Source organism: Etheostoma cragini, chromosome 10, assembly GCF_013103735.1.
Source record: "Etheostoma cragini isolate CJK2018 chromosome 10, CSU_Ecrag_1.0, whole genome shotgun sequence".
Taxonomy (NCBI): domain Eukaryota; kingdom Metazoa; phylum Chordata; class Actinopteri; order Perciformes; family Percidae; genus Etheostoma; species Etheostoma cragini.
The window spans coordinates 12,644,991-12,669,473 of record NC_048416.1 but is presented as its reverse complement, the minus strand read 5'-3'; the positions used below and the strand labels follow the sequence as shown (position 1 = coordinate 12,669,473).

Here is a 24,483-nt window from a genome sequence, read left to right as displayed (position 1 = left end):
CCCCCCCCCCCCCCCCCCCCCTTCCCGGGTCATCATCATCAACAACAAGAACAACAACAGAGGACCTGTTGAGAAAGTAACTGGGGTGTCGCTGCAGAAATATTCCAAAATGGTGGAATGAATTTGCTGCATTCTGGAACACAGGAAGCCCATATTCACATGCACTTCTATTTAAGACCCATTACAGCCACACAGCAGGCAGAAAGGCTAGATTATCTGAAGAGTTGCAGTTCACATTGTAATTTGAAAGGTGATTTGACATTGCCCATTTAATTATTAGAGCTCTTAACATCTCAAGCCCTAATTTTTGTCCTGTGTGGGTCTCCTTCAAGTGGTGAAATGATGGGCGCTATTTAAGAGTCAGCATCCAGAAATTTTAAATTTGTGAGATTTTTAGTCATGGTAGAGCCCAGTCTACGTTCACCTTTTTGCACAAAACCTGCTCTTGATTTTAGCGTTGTGCAAGGAGAGTAAAGGGTCTTACATAGGTCAGGCTGATGCCACAGGCCTCTCGTGTACCAGACCGAATATTTCGCAAACCCTACAGTAGTAGATCATTCACTTATGAGGCAAGCTACTAAACACTAATGGCTAATATTCCCAGAACAGTCAAGACAGTGAGGGTAGGAAGGTGCACCAGGTATTTCCAAACTGTTTCTTGTATAGTATTAGGTATTAGATTTGTTTCTTTTTTCTTTTTTCTTTTTCAGTCATTTTAATTATTAAGTCATTTAGTCATCAAAAGAGGAACCTCTAACAGTGGCATGGAAGGGGAAAGTTGATGAAAAGACTAAATGAAAGATCAAGTCAAGATGGGAGGTTGAGATGATGGACACAGACACAGCATGCGCCAGACAACAGGTCATGCTCCGCGCAAAGTACAGAGGTGACACAACATTTGAGAGGAAAGACAGAGAGGGAAGAAGGCAGAGTCAGAATAGCAAGAGGAGAGGTTTGGTTTCATCCTGTTTACCCGACGCACTCACCATCCTCAGTTGGAACATAGATGTTTAGATAAAGACAATCCTCGTGTTGATCCTGTATGTATGTAGTAACTATATCCAGGTTGAAGGTGAACCATATAGGCATCATGATCTCTGGCACAGCGTTGTGAATATTTTGGGGGCAGACGGGAGCAAAGTGAGTGGCGTTCTTGATCCCTGACCAGGAGGACGGAGGCTCAGGGGGCATGAAGCGTTTTTCTCCCACTGGGGAGGCGGCATACGGAACCCCCAGATACTGGTCCACCGGCCCTAGAATCTCACTAGGCAGGGGCACCCTCACCCCTCGGAGTTTCCCATACTGCGTGTTCACAGTGGGGTGGTAGTTCTGACCTCTCACGGCAACGAAGCACCAACAAAAACTGAACACCCACAAGGACACGTTAAAATTGGAAGTGCAACTGTGGGCACCGTGCGAGTTCTGCGAGGGGAGACGACTTCTCCTTGGAGAAAACCACATGGTCCCTGTGAGCGAGTGCAACTGCAAGTGACCAACATACAAGCCGGGGAACCCCCCCACAGCAAAATCTTCCCACTCAGCCCTGCAGTCCAGCCACCTGGGGGACAGTCATCAGCTGTGATACTGGAGCCCGACACAGACGAGGGGAAACAGTCACTGTTGCGCAGCTCCTCTCCGCAGCAAGGTCCTTATTCACCGTCCTCTCTCCGCTCGTCAGATCTTCTATCCCGTACTGCAAGGGAAGACGACAGGAAAATTAATGACATTTCCCCGACAGCCCACCAGTTTGCTCTCATTTTTAGTCAAGTCATTTTTATTGACTTGTGGAGTCCCTTTCTGATATGACATAAAACAGATCACATGAAGACGGCAGAGCTCTCAGTGCTCTCATCAATCCACATACGGTAATCAAGAACCTGCCTTTGACTTGAAATTGCAATTAACTGCTGAGCAACTTGTCAAGATGTGCCTAATAATGGTAATAGGACAAGTGAAATAAGAAAGGTATCAACTGTCAGCAGGTAATTATTCTCTACTTCAAAGACCAACGTTTACATTAATAGTTGAATGACAGGTAAAAATAATTGTTTTAAAGTCTACCTTAAAACAAATGCCAGTTTCCCATATAAACACTGATGCAGTTTTTGCTTGTTTTTAAAATTTGTACTGATTAAAAGAGCCCCTCATAAGCTTCTCATAAGTGATGGGGCACAAAATCCAGTTATTGTGCTGTGAAAAAAAATCTGTAAATGTTTATCAAAAGCTAATATGAGGCTTCTGCACTATGATTGAGTCAAATCCCCCCCCCAACTGAAAACACATGTACAGGATAGCACTGCTAAAACCCAACAGTAGTCATACACAGGGACATTATAGAAAACATGATAAAAATGCAACTGCCCACAACTCCCTTCAAAACAGATATGAAAAAGGTAGAATTTAAATTTAATCTTCCGTGTTTGATCTTTCAAGTGATCTCTTTTCGGGATGAACAAGAGGGCCAAAGGAGGACGTAGCTACAGGCAGTACAGGTACCTCCAGTGACAGCGCTGTAAATGCTAATCAACAGTCCCATGGTGATCCAGGGGTGCCAGCGACAACAACTTCTCAAACTGCCTGATCAATTTTCAATTTCTGTGGCTTATGGTCCCCTACTGACTTGTGCGCCTACTGCAGTATTCGCTCTAATAACAATGGAGAAGAAAAGCCAGCATTTAGAGGAGGATATTGCATTCCAAAATGACTGTGTAAATGATTTATAATGTATCAGCAGCCGTCGGAGGGCCACTAACCACTGAGAAAAAGCAATCCTGACGTTCCTGGAGGTGCTGTTATCGCTAGGCAGCTTTCCCATTTGCTGCAGACGTGTATCAACAGGAAGCCTGCCGGTGGAAGTTGTACATGGAAACCTTCACATACAGTACATCTTGTACATTCAGAGCTCACCTTCCCTGATACTTGTGCAAATGAGAAATGTGTGTGGTGGACAATCCTGCTTCGGCACTCCAGCACAGCGAGCTCCTGCTACATGATAATATATGAAAAACCATCCATATCCAATCTAGGGACTAAAAGCCATGTATTGCTGGCGGCCAAGGGCTGGCAAAGGCTTCGAAATGCAGAAAAGTACCACCGACAAGTCCCTCCCTGCTCAATAGGATCCCTGTAGCATGAGCCGAAAAACCTAGCAGATTAATGTAGTTCAAAGACTATATGAATTATATTGTTAAAAGTTCATAGCATCAACCAGTGCTACATACAGTACACAACATGTATAGCCCAAGCTAATGTGAAACCACGATGGACCTTTATAAAATACACACAGCTCAACAAGAAAACACCTACATACACCACAACCAGTCATACTATGCACTCAGTTGCCTGTTTGTGAACTACACATCCTGTACCTTAACCTAATTCTGTTTAATATAAGCTAAAAGCCATGCGTTAAATCCAACCGACATGAAGGTTTTATGTTCAGCTTTGTGGTTGGCGCGGTGCTTTGTTCTCAGCTGTAACGCGATTTGCTACTTCTCTGATTCATGCCTTGGACTTGCCTCTTCTCCATGGCAATAGCGGCGGAAATCTTGGTTATTGTAGTATTTCACACCGTCTACAACAAAAAACGGATGGCTATAACATAAACCTACGGGAGAGACTCCTCTGTTTCTATGTTCAATAACATTGAGGATAGTTTTAAAGTTTTTTTTTAATGAGAACACAGACTAACGGGAAACACTTCTAGAACTAGAAAATTAAAGTACCATAAAAAAGCACCTGAGGATTTATGCCTACATGTCTGATCCATAGGGCTGCGTATGGATTTCAATACTTTTTAGACACTGACCGAATTCCCTCTCAAGTATCGATAATCGAAAAAAAGGCCTAATCCTAATACCCAATTCCAATGCCTAAGGAGTAAATCTCATCAGTGTCAGGGGCTCACGTAGTGGGAGCTGAAAAATAAATTGAAATTTTTGTGCCGCAATATGTAATGTTGTAATTTCTTTTTGTTTCATAAAATTGGTATTAAAAACAATATTTTTCAGGAACCGGTATCCTTTTTTAACATTATGATTCATATAAGGTTTATGATACATTAAGAGATATCTACATACTGATTCACTTAACAGAGAGAGATGTTTGCCCCAAAGGAAGTGTTCAAAAAGGACTCCTTATTATTCCCCATAGATACAAGATTTAGAATTTCAAGTTGAACTGAGGCCATTTATGTTTAGATCTGTGTGACAACACTAACTCTTATTCAAGATGAAATACATCAGGTCAAACTTTGTAATCAGGACATAGCAAGGACATAGGACAGTGTGATGGAGTGTGTGTGTTTAGAGGACACACAAAACAGAGGACTTCATCAGTCTCCCCTCCAACAGCATCTCAGAGGTCCTCTCTGCTTTGATCTCTCTACCTGCTGAACTACTGCCAAGGGAGGAACAGAGAGAGAGAGAGACAGACTGCACGAGTTCTCCCTCATCATCCCAGAAATATTGATCGTCTCATCACCGTGGCCTTGCAGCCCATAATAAATACAACTGGGGTGATGGAGGAGAGGGGAGGAGGAGGAAGAGGAGAGAGGGGTGCTGTGCTGAGTCTAAGGGAGGTTATTAGCCCTTAATGCGAGACGGCACTTCACCAAGTACAAGTCGTTAAACACCACCCTCCCCAATTCTCCAGTCTTAGATTAATGGGACATGTTGAATTCTGCCAGTCCAATCCCTTTTCATCAATATTCAAAAGCACCCCAACAGTACAAAATGGGAGTTGTCCCCATACAGATCCCACATTTAGAAGAAAATATATAGACTTTATTCTTCTTTATTTTGGTCCGAGCCCACAGCCATGTTCGCTTACTGTAGAAGACCCTTTGTTCTCCTACACCGGAGAGATCTCAGCATCGCAATAAAAGTCTGAGAACAGAGCCAAATGTACTCCTACGCCCCGACATCCCTTAGAGAGAGGCTGAATGGACTCGGTTAAAAAAGGAACCAATAACAGTTCTGACTCTCCCTACACTGTTATTATAGTAGCTAGACTGCAACAATGGCATTCGCAAAGCTGCATTAGTCCTCTGGAACTTCTAACTTTAAATGAAGTGAGCCGTCCCGACCTGAGAGAGTGTAATCAACGATTACAAATGCTTCTGGTGCTGTTACATTATAGCAAAGGCTGAAAGTGCCGTTATAGAAACGATAAGAGACAGGCAACAAGACAGGAAGCAGAAGATAGACCTATGTACCGGGTGGTTACCTCGACTGAACTCATTAAAATGTAAGAGGCAATGGCAAAAAATTTAATTTAGTGTCTTCACCTTCCATTTGTGCTCCAGAAAGATACCGATCTACATCAGTGTGAAGGCTCCATTCAAGACAAGCTCAGCCTATGATAGGATTGCTCTCTGGCCTCTGCGTGTCAATAATGTGGAAAACAAGTCTGTAAATTGTCTGCTTACACGTGTTTATTTCACATAGGCAAACATGGATTTCAACACAGTGAAATCAATATTGAATGTACACACATACTGCACGTCACTTCTCATGCTCTGTATATAAGCTCCGGGGCTTGACGAACAACAGCCCACCATATTAAATGAAGGAGATTGGCATGTTTCAAAAACAACACTAGGAAAACTGTCAAAACCAAACTGCGGCTTCATAAGGCCCCTGCTGGGAACCAGTGCACCTATAACGGTGAGGGGTGAGGGCCCACTCTTCGTTTCCTTTGCTTTTTTCATCAGACACACAGCCTGTGCAGTCATTATTACTTAGGAGATTTGGCATTAAATCAAGGACAAAGACACAGCACATCCAGACTGCTAATCACCGCAGTGATGCTGACATATTTCTAAAGAGCAAAAGGGAGATGGTGAGCAATGACGGAGTTGCTGCTGTGGCCGCCTGCTAAGCCATGTGTCTCCACCCCATCTCCTGGCTGCTGGATGAGTGCTGCTGTGAGTATCATTACCAGCCAAACAGCCAAGGAAACATGGAGAGGTGAGCTTGGCAGGCCAAATAAAGACAGATTCCAGGTGAGTACATGTTGAGATGAATACTGTGGCTAAGGTGCAAATAAATAATGGCCATTCTGTTAACTGCTGACGGTGCTTGAAAAAACTGTTTGCTCTTTGTGACTAAAATGATAGGGACAGAAGTCCTAAAGCTGCGAGTGGATGCAGTGGGCGCATCCCGACATCTAAATTGCTTCTTTTTCTCTTGACTGGGTGTGCATGCTTCTGAGTGTCAGATGCAGTAAAGGCAGTAATATGATATGTTAAACAATTTGTGGGGGTATAGGGATATTAATCAAAGCAAACTGACTCAATTAGATGGAAAAGGACCGGGGAGCTTACATTTAAAAAAAAAAAGCCCAGTATAAATAAAGACATTTCCCCAACAGTTCATCATCTTAACTCCTATTGATCCACTGCAGAGTCCCACTAGACACACCTACTGAAAAATACTCAAAGTAGCTAATCGCTCAAGTAGCCCACAGGGATTCTTTGAGAAACCACAGGGGCAAGTATTGGGTCTGTCTCTAATCTAGTCGTATGTAAACACATCAAGGCTTTACACATGGCATACTCATTATCTAACCTCCCACGGATGCCGTTTGCAGGGTAGGATTTGTTCTCTTGACAAAGTGTTTGTATGTAATATCTATCACCCTGCCAACACAGCTCCAGATTGCTGCTAACGAATGAGCACAAGTCACGGATGGCCTCTGTTGTGTCTGCAGAACTAACTATACCACTGACCATAAAAAAGGAAAGTCTACATAGAATAGGAGGTCTGTAGTCTGGTTATCGCAAGACCAACTCTATAGATATGAGATTGAACGTTGGTCTGGGGAGTCTGCGCTGTATTTTCTCTGCACAAGAGGCATGACCAACGGGGATAGTACAAATGACTCTGTACGCAATTGGATAGTCCTTCAACCAATAGAAGCGACAGTGGCATCAACGGGTTGCTGCCTGCACTTCGGTGGCTGCTCTGTTGAATGTACACAAGAAGCTGCTTGGTTGCTTCTCTATCGTCATTGTGTTAAACCTGCCAATAGCGCGCCAGGTAGATAAGCCAGTTTGTTATTGGTTCCCACAAAATTGTGAACTGGAGCGGGAGAATTAAAACGTGCAGGTTTCCAGACCGAGCTGCAGGGCAAAATCAAAACACCGGCGGAGTGGGCGGGGTTTACCCAGTCTAGGAGGGCTGGGTATTGATTACAAAACGACAATACAAGTACCCTTGAAGTGATACTGATACCAATAGAGTACTTCCTTTGATACCTTTTTTCCTACCTCTTTTGATACCTTTCTTGTTAATGAAAGCATTCCAGATGCGTAAAATGCCACCACCACTCCTCATAATCCAAATAGTTTTTATTAAAATACATGGGCACAAAATGCTTAAAGGAGGTATTGTTTGACTGGGCTTGATACTTTTTGGTACTGGGTTATTTTGCTACCGATCCTCAAGCTAGTTGTCAGCAGTAGTATAACAAACATATAGTATGAACTGCCAGTGTGGTTCTAGGATTGGCAATGCCAGTCTGGTCAGTAAAATGTTTTAGTGAAATATTTTGGAACTTTTGGATGGATTGCCAACTTGGTGCTGAAATTTGTCTTCCCCACAGCATAAACTGTAATAACTTTAGTGATCATTGATTTTTTATCCAGCGTGATCATTTAGTCAAAATTCTGATTTGTCCAATATTTGCATGTGCTTTTGTGATTTATTTCCAAATACTTGCAAAACTAATGACATTCTCATCAGCCTCAACTGTTTTTTGTGTTAAGTGATTTTGCAAATGTTTGCAAAGGCATTTCACTTAACATACTGCTTTGCCTAAAGTTAAGCCTCAAAGACGCACTAGGATGGCTGTAGTGAGTCAGTCTTGTTTTCCTTTTCTTTTTCTTTTTGTCTTTGACACCACTTTTAGAAAACTATTGCTCATAAGAGGCTAGAGGGGAAAAAGAATGAAAGAAAAGATGAGTAGTCCACAATTTCAATGGCTTCTTTGTGTTTCAACATTCTAACCCGCTAATTATCCAAAAGAGCATTTTCATCATGTATTATCACACAAGTGTCATTGACCAGCTGAATCAGATATCCCATGTTACTAAATGTTGTGTTTCCTAGTTGTTGGTTAAATCCTTCAACATCTGCAAAGTGGCAACACATTTGATTGGACCTTGTGAGCACATGTGAAAGATGATTGAATTCCTAGAGAGGATACACTTGAGCATACCAAGGAGAATTCAGCAGATATTTCAAGCAGCTCCTCTCATCTCATCCACTGTGAGGATAGCACGTATAACATGGCAGCACTAACATCAATTTCTGGCTTACAGTTGAAAGGAGGATGGATTTTTAGCCTTCTGGGATGCATCCCTAATAAAATTCAGGCAAGTGCAAGGAACCTCAACAGCGCTGGCATGGCACTACGTGTATATAAAGCAAATCAAAGTTTATGACAATGACTTCAAATGCGAACTGCTGTGTATTACTCTTGCTGTACTCCTTGGTCGAAATGCTGGTTGTCATGGAGCTCCCCACCAGTTATCTAGAGTTACTGCCTGAGAAGAAAACTCACTTAACATTTAAATTGATTGATCATGGTTTGATATTAACGAGAGTTTCCCATTAGGAATTAATGGCTTATTTCCTATTAAAACTCTGTATTTAATGCTTAAAGTATGTCATTTTAAGTAACGTATCTGACAATATGCAGTCCACTGAACATTGATCCAAGTGGATGAGCTGAAATGGACAAAAGCAAAGAATTGACAGGGACGGGAGTGGGGCGAGATGACATTTTTCTAAGGCAGCTATTAAAACATATAGAGTTGAACTGAGGGTTTGCTGTGAGTTAATTGAGGTCTGGCTGGTAATTACAACAGAGAGTTGATCTCTCACAATCAGGGCTCCAAGTTCATTGGCACTGCATTACAAAATCTTACAAGGATCAGCTCCTATGGCCAGTATTGACCCATTTACTCTGGGTTAAAGAGAGCATGCAGTTGTCCTTGGCCTGAATAATCATTTGCAGAGCCGATATCAAATGCAGATATGCAACTAACCCATATTGGAGGGCACTTTTTTTTAAACAGAACAAAAGGGTTCCACTGGACCAGAGGAATGGTTGTCATGATAACGTGATTTAAATTACCTTTGCAATGAATAGTATGTATCTAAAACTGGGAATATATGGGTAATTTACATGCAGTAATGTAACAATTTGGTGAACATATACTGCTAGGAATACAGAAAATGAATTATTGGGATTGTAATGCCCCTGCCGTCCCCAGCCCACCCCCCCCACCCCATTACAGAATTTAAAACACAAACATAAGTATGCTCATAAACCATTCAACGCCGGGCCTTTGAAGAGCTGATCATCCTGAGGACAACACTTAGCTATGCACCATTTCAAAAAGCAGCGAAGCCTTGCACTGAGTGCATGTAATTCACCACTTTCATCCACTGCATTGTGAATTATGTTTCAGCAGACGAAGATTAAAAATTCAGATCAACTTGTCCAAAAGAATGTGAATTCATTTCGTTCCTTTTTTTATTTTTTAAACAAGAAAATGAAAGCCTTGTGCATTTGTGTGCTTGTGTGTGTGTGTGTGAGTGTGTGTGTGTGTGTGTGTGTGTGTGCCAGCATGTACAGTATGTGCTGTAAGTATGCTGAGAAAATGAATCTTTCCTTGACCTATTAAGCTAAATAAGGGCTTTAATTTAAGGTAAGTAGGCTGCAGTTCCCAGGGAAAAATGAAAGATCAACTTTATCATTTGGTTTGAAAGGGCTCCACAGAATAATACATATACCAAGCAGAGACATGACCCAGATGCCGCCCATAAAATGAATGAGCTAATAATGCATTAGGTGCCTCAGCATTTGCAGCAGTTACAGTAATGTGCAAACACAGAGATATTCCACATTCAGGTAAAATATAGCGTTAAACTCAATGTAAGGACGATAATTAATTTGATCTGATCTAAAAGTATCCATGTGTTGCATTTTCCCTTGTGGGATGTGCTTTAAAATGCTGCATCTACTTTTAAAACTGTCCCGAGTTGTACTTCTAAACGAGTCCCTAATTGTGATTGATAATAAAATGAGCTAAGATGGATTTTGAGAAAATAACGTTTTAATGAAGCCAGCAACACCCAACACCCAGTTACTTTTCAAAGACCTCCGCTACCTGGCTTCCTTTTAGAGCATTCATAAATGCCAAAAGCACAGTGGTAGACTGATGCTATTGACATGCAAATGTATGGCAGTTGCAGAAAAGTGAGAGGTGCCAAACTGTATTGTTGTGTGACAAGCAGGATTTCTGAATTCACAGCTGAAAGCCGGGATATACACGAGTGAGTTTGACACAGCAAAACCCTCAGCGTCTATTTTCTTACATAGAAAAAAGGCATAACGGATTCATGAACATTAAGGTGTGGGCCCTATTTACAGAGGGAGCAAAGGGTTACTGCAGCCTAATGACAACAGATTAAATGAGGCCTGTCCACTGTGCATGATGCCTGGAGTTTCATGGGAGCATAATTAATTTTCAAAGCGACCCAACAGTGATGTGCTTTTAAGTAAAGGTCAACAGTAAACAGCAAAGTGAGCCACACTTGATTGCTATGTATATCACAACATCAAAAAAGATGCTGCTGCACTAATGAGGGGGTGACCTTCATATTCAGCGTAAACAAAGACCAAACAAGCACATGCCGCGCCACATGGCCTCTATCAGCCATTAATAAGAGGTGTTTAAGAAATAAATAGCCCTTTAATATCCAGAAGGACTATTTGGCATACACTATTTGACATTTAAGAGACATATTTGCTTTGAAATGTAATCCGTTGTCAAACACGGGATATTGTATACCATCAGAAAGCCTGAATACAGATCTAGGAATGCTAATAAGAAACATAATAAAAATATAATCCTGACTGCTTTCATTTTAATAATAATTCATCTAAATTTAAATAATAATATGACAATCGGAAATGTAAATGTATTTTTGGGCATTTACTTAAGTCATCACATTACAGGCTTATTCAGATCAACAGCCAGGTGGATTTGGAGGAGACGTGGAGGGATTAGTGAGGTGATATCAATCACCACAGTTATCCAGCAGCATCACCCCCCCTCGCCCCCCCATTGATCCCAGGCTGCAAGGCTGGAGCTACTAAAGGCTAGGTTGTCCCTTCAGGGAATCCTTAAGCTTTGGAAAATAGATACATTCATCTCAAAATTTTAGGATGCAGTTAGATTTATCCTTACTTTTCAACTTAGATTGTGGTGTCCAGATATTTGAGTGTTCAAGATAAGATATACAGGCAGCATTTTTGTTGCGGTTGGGTAAGAAAAAAAAACAAACACCAGAACGATGTCCTGTAGGTAAAGAAAGCAGCTGTTTTTCCTCCAGTGACTGTTCCAGTTTAGAAAAGCAGCCTGTGCTCGTTGCATATTCACATTAATATTCTAGATATTAATAGTAAGACCGGAGACTCCAGATGATGATGATGAGCTCCGAGGGACATTTTAAATGACAGTGCCTTTTCTTGAAGGGAGAGAGTAAACAACAGAGGCGACCAATGTTGTCTTGTTACTAATACTAATACTCTGCATTCATGTAACTGAGGGGCAAGGCCAGGAAGACAGGATGTGACTTTTCAAATATAAAAGGGGGTGGGATTGGTTGGGTGAGTGGGTGAGACAGAGACATGCCTCAATATCACACATGGAGGGAACACTGTCCCCTGACAACAGTCCTTTCGGCTCGCCCTGGCAGATATGTCTACTCTCCATTCACTATTTCTAATCCTTTCTGAAAGCCTATCTTGAATGTCAGGCTTCTTCCTAAATTGGCTCGTGTTCTTAGTGATTGATTAAAGTACTGTAACCCAGCTTTATCAGACCGCCCTGAACTCTGTATTTCTGCCAAATCTATTAGGTAATGCATCTTTTGTTATTGCTTCGGTTTCTTTCTTTTTTTTTCTCGCTCCTGTCTTTGGGAAACACACAGATCCTTTCACTATGATACAGAATACGGAGTCGAACCTGGCACTGTGATAGCACAGCAGCCTTCAGATCAAACAGGAGAGCAGCCTTAAGCTCAAAACAGTTTGTGACAAATTTGGCATCCTAATGCAATACAGTATTTTTCAGTGAAATTGGCTTAAATTTATCACAAGAGTCCAAAAACAGTATGCACGGTGATATACTTAAAACACATTTCCTAATCCCCATTTCTCCTTTTCTAGCTTTTGTTTGGTGCCTTGGTGGTACCAGCAACACTTCTACTGTATGTCCCATGACATTGAGCTAACACTATGGCTATAATTCATGAGTTCTAATGCTGTAATATCCCCCATGCCAATGCACAAAGAGGAGAGGTTGCCCTGATATTACTGCTGACGCCTGAGTCCTAGACATTGCACTTAGAGTGTCTCCTGCAGGACATTATTCAAACACACAAAGGCAGTACAAAGTCCATGAGACAAGAGTAGGCCACTACAGCACCACACACACACACACACACACACACACACACACACACACACACACACACACACACACACACACACACACACACACACACAGCCTCAGACACTGCGGCTTACTGATGGTACTGAAGGTTATACAGCAAGGCGCCACACATCCAAGATGTCACCATTGTTTAAAGCATTCATGACATCGTATCATATGTACTGATTATACTAGCGATACATCAATCTGCATAGATATATCGCTTCAATCCTCAAAGATCCAGATATTGCCACTGTGCCTTTATTTTGTAATTTCCACTTTATATTTTTTATTTTTTATTAAAAAGAGTAGTTTGTTTTTAATTTAATTGTCTGGCAGAGCTTAGCAATTACATTTTCAAATCATATTTTAGTTGTTTTTTATTGCAAATATACTGTACAGTATATAAATGAAACTGGTTAAATAGGCTTATATATCATTGCAGGCCCCTGAATTGAACCAAATCAAAACCGTATTGTGGTAGACTTTGTGATATCAGTAAATGATGAAACGTCCTAAGAATATTGTATTGTGATAAAACGTGTGATGTACACCCCTGGTATATACACTACTGTATGGTAAACTACAGCACTGAATTTAGTGGGATGAAAACACACAGTACAGACACTCTGCATACAGAAGTCTGGGCGTGAATTAAAATCCCATTTGTGTACTTTAAACAGAGTAGAAGAACACATTAATGACTGCACACTTAGAAGTAGGCCATGTCCAAACACTGCAGGCAATTTGGCCTCGGGTTGTCTGCACTTCCTCAAAAACTGCACACAGCACACTGTGAGCTACTGTATCTCTCTTCCTATTCTGGGCCTACTTCGCAGCAAAAGAGCCCAGAACAATGACAACACATACTGTAGACACAGTATACCATATGTACTCATACTTCCCGTGATTATGTATCCAGACTTGCACATGGTGCAAAATTTCGGAATAAATTTCGCTCTGACGAAACTTCACTTATTTGCCTCGTTTCAAGATTCCTTGTAATGTTTTTGTCGGTGGAGCGACTGTAAACATCCTCCCTGCTCCGTGTTTCATTAGCAACCTAGGGGGGGAAATAAGGGTTTTCCTCGAACATCTGGATGTTAGCTACCTTGAGTAAAAAGTCACATCAGATCAAATCCCACTACATCAAATGTAACTTGAGGGCACATTATTTATTCATTTAGCTGCTGAGATCCAAACCATGCCCTAAACGGTGACACTTTGAAAAAGTATTCCGCTGTGCCTGAACTGTGCCGATACCAGCGCAACTAGCAGGGGCTCGCAGGGGGAAGAGACTTTTATGTTCCTTTTACCAGGCATGGAGGCAGATGAGACGGAACAACGAGGCCATTGTTGTTTTCTAGCTGAAGAGCCTTGGAGCTTCTGAGAGAAGCAAACACAACAATGAAAGTGCCTCCATGCCTGCTGTAAAATTTCATGTGACTACAAGGCCTTACCGCATTTTTTATACTCACTAAAAGCAAAGCCCCCAAAGCCACAATGGCATGTCAAGTAGTACCAATATTTACCCCTGTGGTGAACAGAAAGCCTGGCTATCATAAATACTGGCCTGTGTAGGTGTGTCTCAGATACAGTTTATGTGTGTGTGGGGGGGGGTGATTTGTATTATCCTTTTCATGTTTTATGAGTTGGCAGTGAAAAAGTGGTGAGATAAATCAGTTGAAATTTTCACTCAAGAGGAAAAGAATCCGGCTATTTATTCAAAGCTTGTATGTCTGTACGGTAGAGGCAAACTGCAACGCTTTAAGTTTCCAGGAACAACAGCATTTGTTAATACGACAAATTATCTTTTTCCATCTACATAAGTATCTGTGTACACACCCTCGGGGTAAACTAAAGAGGGTCATGATGGCGAAGACTCCAGAGGTAAGCATCTACAACTTGGCATGCAAACATTCTCCGTGAAGGAAATCCATATGTGATGGACACAAAGAAAAGGTATTCCGTGGAAGAGGAGAGCCGACTCTGTGCAGGATTAAGTGCTTTAGATCTAATGATGAGAAAGCATCTGTTTTTATTTGTTTTCAAACAGGTATTTTGCTCTTGATGGAAAAGCGGTTGTGTTCTGTCTCCGGAGGGTACAAATGCTCATCAAAGACCTGGCTTTATCAAACAATCTATAAACTTGTAATGCCACATTGCAAAAGATACTTGCTAGACAAGTTCAGAGAGAGAAAAAATCAATGGGAGACAATTTATGCCAGTTTACAATGTGATTATAGTACATAACATTTCATATTGTACACTTTTGAAGTTTGATTCTGAACCATTAAGGGACGGCTCATGTTTTGGGAAGTTAGCCCCTCCAGCTCAGAATTCCTTGGTGGGATTCTCGCTCTTCCTATCAATATCTGCGGCAGCGGCTGCCAGAAGATTTGGAAGCTCTGGATGCCCGGGGCTGTAAATCTGGGCCAGGGGTTGTGTGGGATGCTCAGATAAATGGGCTGGGCTTTGTTTTACTGCAACACTGCTTGTCTTAACTTTCTGTGTCTACCAGGGATTTAGAAAATGTGCTACTGTCCTTGGGCCTCTCTCTGCAACAGCGGCTCTGAGTCGGTTTGAGTCAGCCCTGGCGCCCCAAGATTACATAAATATCCTCTATGAACCATTCACCACTATATCCATGCTCTACTCTATTGCCCGCTTTTTATCTTTAGCAGCGTTGTGTTTTTGCGTGGGTATAGGGTGCAAGTCGCAGATTAAAAGGGAAAGCGAGGATCTTCATTTTAACCCAGTTCGACAAGTCCTTTCACAAAGTCGAACAATTAAACACAAACAGTAAACATTTCCTAAATGGAGGATATTCTGCTCTCAAGTCCTCTGCTAATGGATTTGACTAAAAAAAGACCTTTACATGGGATGCAGTGGTTTGTCATTTGTGTGCAGCAAAGCATCAACATGAAGGAAAAGTGGGCCAACGAGACATAAAGAAAGCACAATTACCCCCCAGGAAATATGTCACATTTCTGAAATCTCTTGATAAGGTTTCTTCATTCATAGTTTCTAATGCCTTCTTTCCAAAAGCACAGTGGGAAACAAAGGCAACGAATATGGCTTATTAGGTCAGCTCTGAATTCCTTTTTACCCACTGATCATGGATCCGCTGGGTAAATCACATGGGTATCATTAGAATCAACCCGGAGGGGTCTTTGGATGCAGCGTGAAAGTGTGCATGCTGGATAATGTCTTTCCATTTGGTATTTTTTCTTTAGCCAATCAAGTAAAATTATGTGTGGCAGTTTGACATCTTGCTGTAATATACTTTACAGTGCTGATGCCTTCTGCACTGTACAATATACGATAGCTCTTCCTTTCAATAGTTTATCTCAGATGTAGATTTGGGAGATATCTTGGTCATACAAATCAAGAAGAAGGTTTGGAATTGTTATTCTTCAGCAGCAATAGCAAATAACTCCATTCGACATCCCATTAGTTAACATATTACTTGGTGCCAGGCTACCAAAAAGCTTCAACAAAAAATGCTTATTGTCGCTGTTTGCTTTGGAGTTGGGGCTTCTGTAGAATTTTAAATGCATGCATGCAATGTGTGTGAAGCAGGTTTTGATAGAAAGAGAATATGATTAAAGAGAATAAGAGATGAGAATGCCAGTAAATTCTGGGGTGTCATAAAAGCTTGAATCATTTAGTCATATTCAATATGGCAGTGAGATCTGCCTCAATCAAAACATCTTCCCATTAAAGAGGGAACGCTGAATAAAAATTCAGAATCATTTCTGTTCTCCTTGTTTGTGTATGCCTGTAAAAAAAAATGGATGGTGAAGGTGTAGTTGTCCGTAGCATGAATAAAACAAACTTGGCAGATTTTTGTTTGACTGGCTTTCTCCAGCCCAGAGCTCACTTGTCAAATGGCTTATCCAGGCTTACCTTTCTCCTACCTAACCATTTTCCTCTTGTTTTCTTTCAATCTCTACTCTTCCTTCTGTCCTTACTCTTATCCTCTCTGATCCCCGCTCCATTCCGGCTACTCTCAGAGAACCATTTCTATCTAAAAGTATCATTTCACTCTTTAGCTTCAGGACTCAACTGCCCACAACTATTATGTCATTCAACACCTGTACTTAAACCCGGCCTAAATTCACAGCGTGCGAAGCTGAAAGGACCAATGAGAGAAACTACAACTCTAGAGTAGTCTCTCGTCCCATTTCTCCCTTCCTATTGTGGTGACACGTGTCACTTTGCAGGATTCCCAAAAAAATATAGCAAGTTGTATTCTAAAATGCTTTTTATTTAAAAGTACTTTCAGCCCATGGAAATACAGTACTTGAATAATAACTGTTCAAATTGCATCCCACATAGTAAGAGCATTCTACAAATAATACGCGATTATGGATTTTGAGCGCATAACTTGTGCCGTTTAACAAAAACCCTCAAATCTGTGCTACTTAAAGGATCAGAAAAAATGCCTAGAGGAACCCTCTAGTCTTATGTGTTCACCCACATCATCAAACTCTTCAGGAACAAAACTTTCTAAAGATTAAAAACCAACAAGAACCTCATCAAAAACACAAGCGCTCATCCTCACTTTCTCGCTCAAACCATTGTCATAGTGACCTACAGCCACCAATTTATCAGAGCTGCTGTCTTGGGAGAGTAAGCCACAAGGCTATTTCTGTAGTGACCCAGATTTTCAGGTGAATCTGGATTCGTATCTGTGTAATGAACTACAGCACCTCAAAGGGAACATATTAGGTCAAATTAACTTTTTTGAGCATGGGTTTTAAAGCTTGACATGTATATGCTCACATGTTTAAAGTAAAAAATGAGCTAAATGTGCCATTATTTAGGCTCTGAGAGCCATGCAACGTGTGCATCTTGCCTTTAAAACACAATCAATGCCAGAAAAAAAAAACCTCCCCAGTCTAATTTCCTTTCTTGGTAATTTTGTTAGATTAATAGCAAGCCAATTTCCTGGAGCCTGTTCTTACACAGAGTGATGGCATGATTATGGTATCAGTGGAAGAAAGCTATAATTGTGGAGGATGGCTCCTTTTGGGAGGAATATGGGCACAGATGGGCCCTGAGTTTGATGGAGGCATTTCTCTGTCCTCAAAAGGCATCGGAAAGCATTGCCAAGCTGGCAAGATATTAATAGACTACAGTCAGGAGCAGGTCTACATGTAAGCACCAAAATAAACCAATCCCAAAGCAGGTACTATTAAGGTAGATGGTTTACCCTGTCATAAAGGCACATTAAAAAAAGCTTCCACATTGTAAAACACAGTCCTATTAAAAGACTCTGATTAGAATCGGATGCTTACTATTCACTGATCCATATATTGCTTTACTCACGTGTCTCTATTAAGTTCACTGGGGACTACAACTACCACAGGACACAATGGGCATTCATTATAGGGCTAACACACAGGCATCCACTCACACTCACATTCATACCTGCAGGCATTCAGAGTCTCCAGTCAGTCTATTTTGCATGTATGTGGAATGTGGCAGGAAAGCCAGAGACGTAGCTACTGAGGACACTGATGTCCTACCTATTGGGTAGGAATTTGGGGTTTCTAAAACCTTAGTTTACATTCTCCAATTACACACCAATTACACATGATTTATTTAAGGCTGATTAGACACTACTTTTTTGAGTTGATATTCTAAATATTGATGAATTGAAAGGCTAAGTTAGTATTTCTTCACCAATTGAACCGCTGGCATTAGGAAGAAGGTATTAAGACAACATTGAAAGAGATAAAATACTCAAATGAATAAAAAAATGCAGAAGAAAATATTTTTTTGCAGTGGAGGGATTTGGACTTATTGCCTCAGTATTTCTAAAACCTTTGGCTATGGCCCTGTGAAAAAAAACAACATAGTCCACACAGGAAGAAATCAATGACCCGTTGGCTGACAGACGTTGCGATCCTGTGCTTTACATTTATGATACACATCATATTTTTATTTGTTCCCCAGGATCCTCCGTAGCTAAAATAGTGAGATGGGAAAATAAAACCTAAATAGGCAATATCTCAGTCCGCCAGAGCTTTCAACAACTCACATTTGTGCCTAATGCCTTCTCTGTGTATTGTCACAAATACAGGTGAAAAGTGTGGTGGAGAGTATGCCTTAAAGAAGATAAAAACAAAAACAAAAAAATGATAGAAATAAACGCTTATACATTATTTACAATTCCCCTCGAGAAAGAATGACACTGGACTCAATGTCAGCACTGATTTGGCTAAATCCAGATATAATCAAAAACTTCCATATTTGTTTGCTCCTGTTTATTGGTGTGTGTGTGTGTGTGTGTGAGAGAGACAGAAACACAGGCTAGAGAAGAGAGAGAAAAACGTGACTATACAAAAGAGTATAAAGTAACTTTAATTCAAGTCCACTTGTGGCGCATGGGTCTGTGAAATGGCCAAATAGATTCAGAGGAGAGAGAGTGCGTGTGTGTGTGTGTGTGTGTGTGTGTGTGTGTGAGAGTAAAGAAGGCTCTCTATTAATCTCTTGCATTACTGCAGTCATTTCCACTCTCTTCGTCACCAGCAGCATGTGCTCTGTGAGATTTTAAATATTTAAATCTGTAATCTGTCAGCATTATGAGGTTAACACACACATGCAACACTGGTGTCCTATCTGTCACCATGTTTTCCACTTCAGTTGGCCACACATACATCACCAGGACCTGACACAGCCTTTTTGTATAGCTCTTGCTGAAAGATTTTGTGGCTGGTGTCTGTACATTCTCAGCAGCTGTCCAGGCATGCTGCTGGACCCCAGAGAAAAATTAAGGGAAATGTGTGCAGCTGAAAAATGAAAAAAACATGCGTGAGGAAGCCTCTAATTGTTCCCCCAGTGTATGTGACCCAGTGACTCTGGAGGAGTTCTTCCTTGTTCTTTTACTATGGGTAAACCAGCGTTCATTAATGATTTGGTGGCACAGACCTTTACCCAACATGGTCTTATGAGTCGGCCTAAGTGTTTTTTCAGTTTAGTGCGCAATGCATTAGAGCCCTACTAATACACCCTCTTTCCTCTTTCTTACATTATTTTCCTAAAACTGTGAATTAAAAACCCAAAATGAATAAATTGAATGGGATTACAGACAGTGACCCATATATGAATATTAGGTTGATGGAAGACACTCCAACGTAGGCCATTTAGCCAGCTCCATGTCATGTCTTCATACGACAGGCTTTTACTAAGCTCCTTAAGAGCCTGCCCCCGGGGGATCTATGGTAGGCTGGAGGTACTGACTCAGGCCTTATCTTCCCTAATTTAACCCATGAATTAGACGGGCCCTCACTTCTGTGGCCTGTCAGCCCCACACAATACTCAATCCATGTTAAGAAAATGAGAAGAGAAAGGGCTTAGCGATTGCTTGGTTGGATAAGAAGCTGTGGAATGGATGTGGGGAAAATGCACACTCTGCCACATCCACTTTACCTGGACAGTAATGTTCATCCCATGGATTAAAAAGTATTTTTTTTTGTGATTCCCTGTCACTTGCCTGTCTATACTTAGGGTGGATTAAAAACAAAATGCAATTTGAATCATATGGACTAAGGTGAACTTTTCGAAAACAAACGGGCTGGGCTTCACCCCTGTCAGCTACAAAGTAAGGACAGAACGACAAAATTCAAATTAGCTGGCAAGCGCGGCTGTGGACTTTTAGAGGACACAAGGTGCAGCAGGACCACAGAAATCTATACATTAATCTAAGCGTTAGTTGTCATATCGTACCGTATGTGCAAGTGGAAAGCAAATAACATCACAGAACAGTTAATCACAGTCTGCAAATAAGTGTGACACTTTGACAAAGTAAAATCAATGCAATGCAAACAAACTTGCATACACTGCTTCAGTGGATTGATTCCAGAATGCCAGAGTTGAAAAGGTCATTCATGTGGTTTGCATGTTCCACATGAATAAACTGAGCTTCATCTAGGGCTGGGCAATAGGGAGGAAATCAGATACCACAATATTCTTGACCAAATACCCCAATATCGATTTTGTGGCAATGTTCTAGGGTTGACAATTGGTTCTTTAACATAACTCTTCACAGTTAGATTTTAGATAAATAATCATCAGTAATATGGACATAATGTCTAAGTGGGGAAAAGGCAAATAATGCGACAGCTAGAGCAGTCTGTTAAGTTTAGAAAATGACATCACTTTACTGTAACGCAGCCTTTAAAACCAGTAAAAGACACCACTTATGCCATATTACGATATTCAAAATCTAAGACGATATCTAGTCTCACATCACGATATCAATATAATATTGATATATTGTCCAGCCCTAGCTTCAGCCCCTACTAAGCTTATGTACTGTAGGTGTAAAGTACAGCCTTGCATCCGAGAGCCTCTCTTCTTATCATGGCTGTCTCTCTTACTGTGATGCATTTTTAAAAAGTCTCCTTTAAAAGAGGAAAACAATCAAAAATAGCTCCCCACTGCTGCTGCGTATTCGGTTCCCTGATTTCAACTCAGCAGGCTTTGTCCTCTGTCTGTGTATTATTGAGTGTACATTTTCTAATTAATAAATAATAAACAGATCACTTCTGGCAGACCGTGAGTGGAGACATACTGTGTGACATCTGCTTTGTAGTTAGAATGGCGATGTCCAAAATAATCTTGTTTACTAAGCAGACATTGGTCTTTGGCAAGAAAACCTGTTAGTCAGGGGAGATGTTTTTGGGCCATGAACAATGTAAAATCTCTGTTAAACACGTTATGTGCAGTAGACTTGAGGCGTATCTTTGTGCCTCAGGCCAAAACCATTTTGTTAGTCAAACAAAGACTCCTTCATCTTTTCACAGCTTTAACAAATATGTCTTATTAATTTTTAAACCAAAGTGTATCTAGTCAACTGTCACTCGCGTTGGGTAATATTTAAAGAAAAAACAATCAGGGTGTTTTTCAGTAATTCTGTCACAAAATGTGTGATTTAACGATGTTGAAAGCGCATCCTCCTGTATAAATATGAATAGACAAGTTCATCCTGTTTCATTAGTCACTGTACATCTGTTCAATGTGTGTGGAAAGGTAGAATAGGAAGGAGCTCAGCTGACACACAGAAACGGAGATGTGACAAAAAGATCATATCACAATGGTTTTTTAGGCAGGTTTACGATCCACAAACTTATCTTGAAAGTTACTGAACAGTACAGAAACCACAAGTTGTCAAACGACCAATAATCAATAACAGAGTGCTTAGTGGTGGCAATGTCTGGGGGTGTTCAAGCTATAATCCTCGCTCGTCCCCGACTCTGCCTGCTTACAGGAGAGATGGGGAGTTTGTTGCCTTTGGGGAGATTTTTATATAGCAGCAGAAACACTGGAGCCTAAAGGGCCGTCCACACCAAGAATGATAACTATAATCATAACTATAATGATGTGAGCATCCACACTGTTAAACGATAACGTTCTGCAAACAGCGGCGCCGAGCACGCACTGCACGCTCCAGCTGATGATACATCACAGCAGATGTTGCATCGTACGATTACAGGAACGCCTGTAGGAATATCTTACATTTATTTGTGAATTTGGGTACATTTTATGAACCAAAAAAGTCCCCAGGGCGCCGACACCGCTGCATTCTCCAGGAAACAGCGGGCACAGTGCTGGAGAGAGCCAGGGGTGAGAGCACAGACAGTATGGCATTCACATCTAAAACATAAGATACAACCTCAGTGGTTTCTGGGACAGGAGAAATACTTGCAAAGTACTGGCGTTTCAAAATACACAGAACTAAAAGGATCGTATCCTCACCGAGGGGAAAAGTCACGCCACAAACAACCTGTGTAAAACAAAGCTGGCCGCAGTGTCTCCCTCCGCTGTGCCATGCCGTAAACTCAGATGGATTTTTACTGGCTGTCAGTACGTCTATTGTTCCTCAAATCGCTCTGAAAGTGATCCCAACAATATGGATCTCCACTGCCCTTGTCGTTATGGTTCTGGTGTGGGCTCCACGGTGTGTAAAGTTAGTCATCGTTCTTGCTGTGGACGGCCCTTTAGAGTTGCAACTGATAGAATGTACACGGTTGCACAATACTAACAATATATCTGGAATGGCAGATATCATGGAGACATTTTAATAGTTCACGACCGACTATCGTCATATCGCACACCCCCAGTTGACACGTCAAGATACACAGTTTGACTTTGGTTTAGATAGAGCCCCAACAGGTTTCAACACCGTTGTTCAGGCTAGTTAAAAACCTCAAGGACTTTTAATCCTTTACACTTTAAGTAGTAATAACGACCAACTTCTTTCAATAAATGAACCTCTTCTCGTGCACCAACAGAAGAGATAATTTAAAGCAGAGTTCCAATACCAGTATCGGAAATGCCTCCCTTACTGCCTAAAATGCTGGTAAGTATGCAAGTCTTTGTACAGTACAATCCAATAATACAGATATAAGCCATGAAGAAAAATACTTCTAAGTAGTTTATTTCCCAATATGACTGAGATAGAAGAAAGTTCTAAGGCATTCATTCCCTGTATGTATCTGTTTATGTTTCACAAAGGGTTAACCTAAACCAGTTCATACATAATGATACCACATCCATACTTGGTATTCTTTATATATACACATATATACTGTATATATAACGCACTGGTATTAAATAACTAATATCAGGACGTGTCTAGTTTCTAAGAAGTCTGCTTTGTAAGATATTTGTGTGTCTTTAAGAGCGTCAGCAATCAGGGCCAATGTCATTGTGGATCTTGTTTGTTTAGTAGTGTAGTGACAACTAATATACATCAAAAAGTTCTCCACAACTACGTGCTTCTTTTCCTGTGTATGACATTGCGATGCAGTGGAAGCAGTGCTAGAACAATGACAGGCTTTTACTCGGCTGTGGGATAGGCAGCGATAGGACATATTTCAGAAGGTCAGAGGTATCCATTTGGGAAATTATTCAGCTCCTGCTCCTGCTGCTCCAAGACAACACGTCAAACACAATGAAGAATATTAGAAAACAAAAATAACCTTCTGCAGCCTTTCTCATATGTGCAACAACCCACCTCTGCATATACACAGAGGAGCACGCGCGCCCGCACACCTCCCGTCCACGGGGCTGGATGTGAGAGCAATAACGGGAGCACGCGGAAAGAGGAGCTGAAGGCTAAAGAACAAGAGGCCTCTCGGGCCAATGAGCGGCTCATCCATATTAAGTCAGGCCAAGACGTACTCAGGTGTATTCACTTTAGGTCAGGACGAAGCCTTGCTGACCTTTTCAGCAGACAGGAGAGTCTCGTGGAGCTTTTCTTGAGCAGTCCTGAGACTCACAGGGTAAACAATAGACTCAATGTTGCACTTTGAAATGCTTAGCAAGTGCGGAAGTCAGCGATCGGCGAGCACATCTCAACGGCGCAAAGACCTTCATGTCCAAGCTACCTCCAGCTAATTGAGGAAACTGCGTTCTTGGTGAACACACATCTCTGTTTTTAGCCGCCATGGTTTTATAAAAAAAATGATTGAAAAAAAGGATAATAACACAGCAAGAAACTTGATAAATAGTACTCTGCTGGACTGGAATAAAAGCTCTAAAGGGCCAGAGAGAGGATTCACCCACAGCAGCAGCAGCAGTATAATCCTTCACATGATGAAGACACACATACAATATAAATGAACGCAATTTGGCTGAAAATCCAAATCCAAAGAGTGCTAATCAAATTTCATAGGGTGGTCTTTAAATGCAACAAAAAACAGGAATTCTACGCGTTTGTGCTATTATCACCCATTAAGGGCTGTTTTCATCAATAGTGTGGTTTGCATGCCAAATAACATTCTGGATCCTTTCCTAAATGCTTGGTTTCAGGGACACACTGATTATCCAACCTATCACCGTGACAACTCTTGCTTGACATTTTCACTACCATCTTCCCTTTTTTGGGATTCAGCTCTCACTATTAATTATTCTCTCAACCATTGTGACACTAGTTATCTTTAATCTGCCATGCGTCC

General features: G+C 41.2%; 1 protein-coding gene across 2 annotated transcripts in view; it reads right to left on the bottom strand.

Annotated features, from left to right (window-relative positions):
• The window catches only part of nlgn3a (neuroligin 3a), a 124,370-nt gene that overhangs the window by 98,317 nt on the left and 1,570 nt on the right, over positions 1-24,483 (bottom strand). For both annotated transcript variants that reach the window (XM_034882722.1, XM_034882721.1), the window contains exon 2: positions 987-1,693. In XM_034882722.1, the coding sequence (XP_034738613.1) occupies positions 987-1,461 (475 nt within the window). In that variant the 5' untranslated portion in view covers positions 1,462-1,693. The remainder of the gene's footprint in view (positions 1-986; positions 1,694-24,483) is intronic.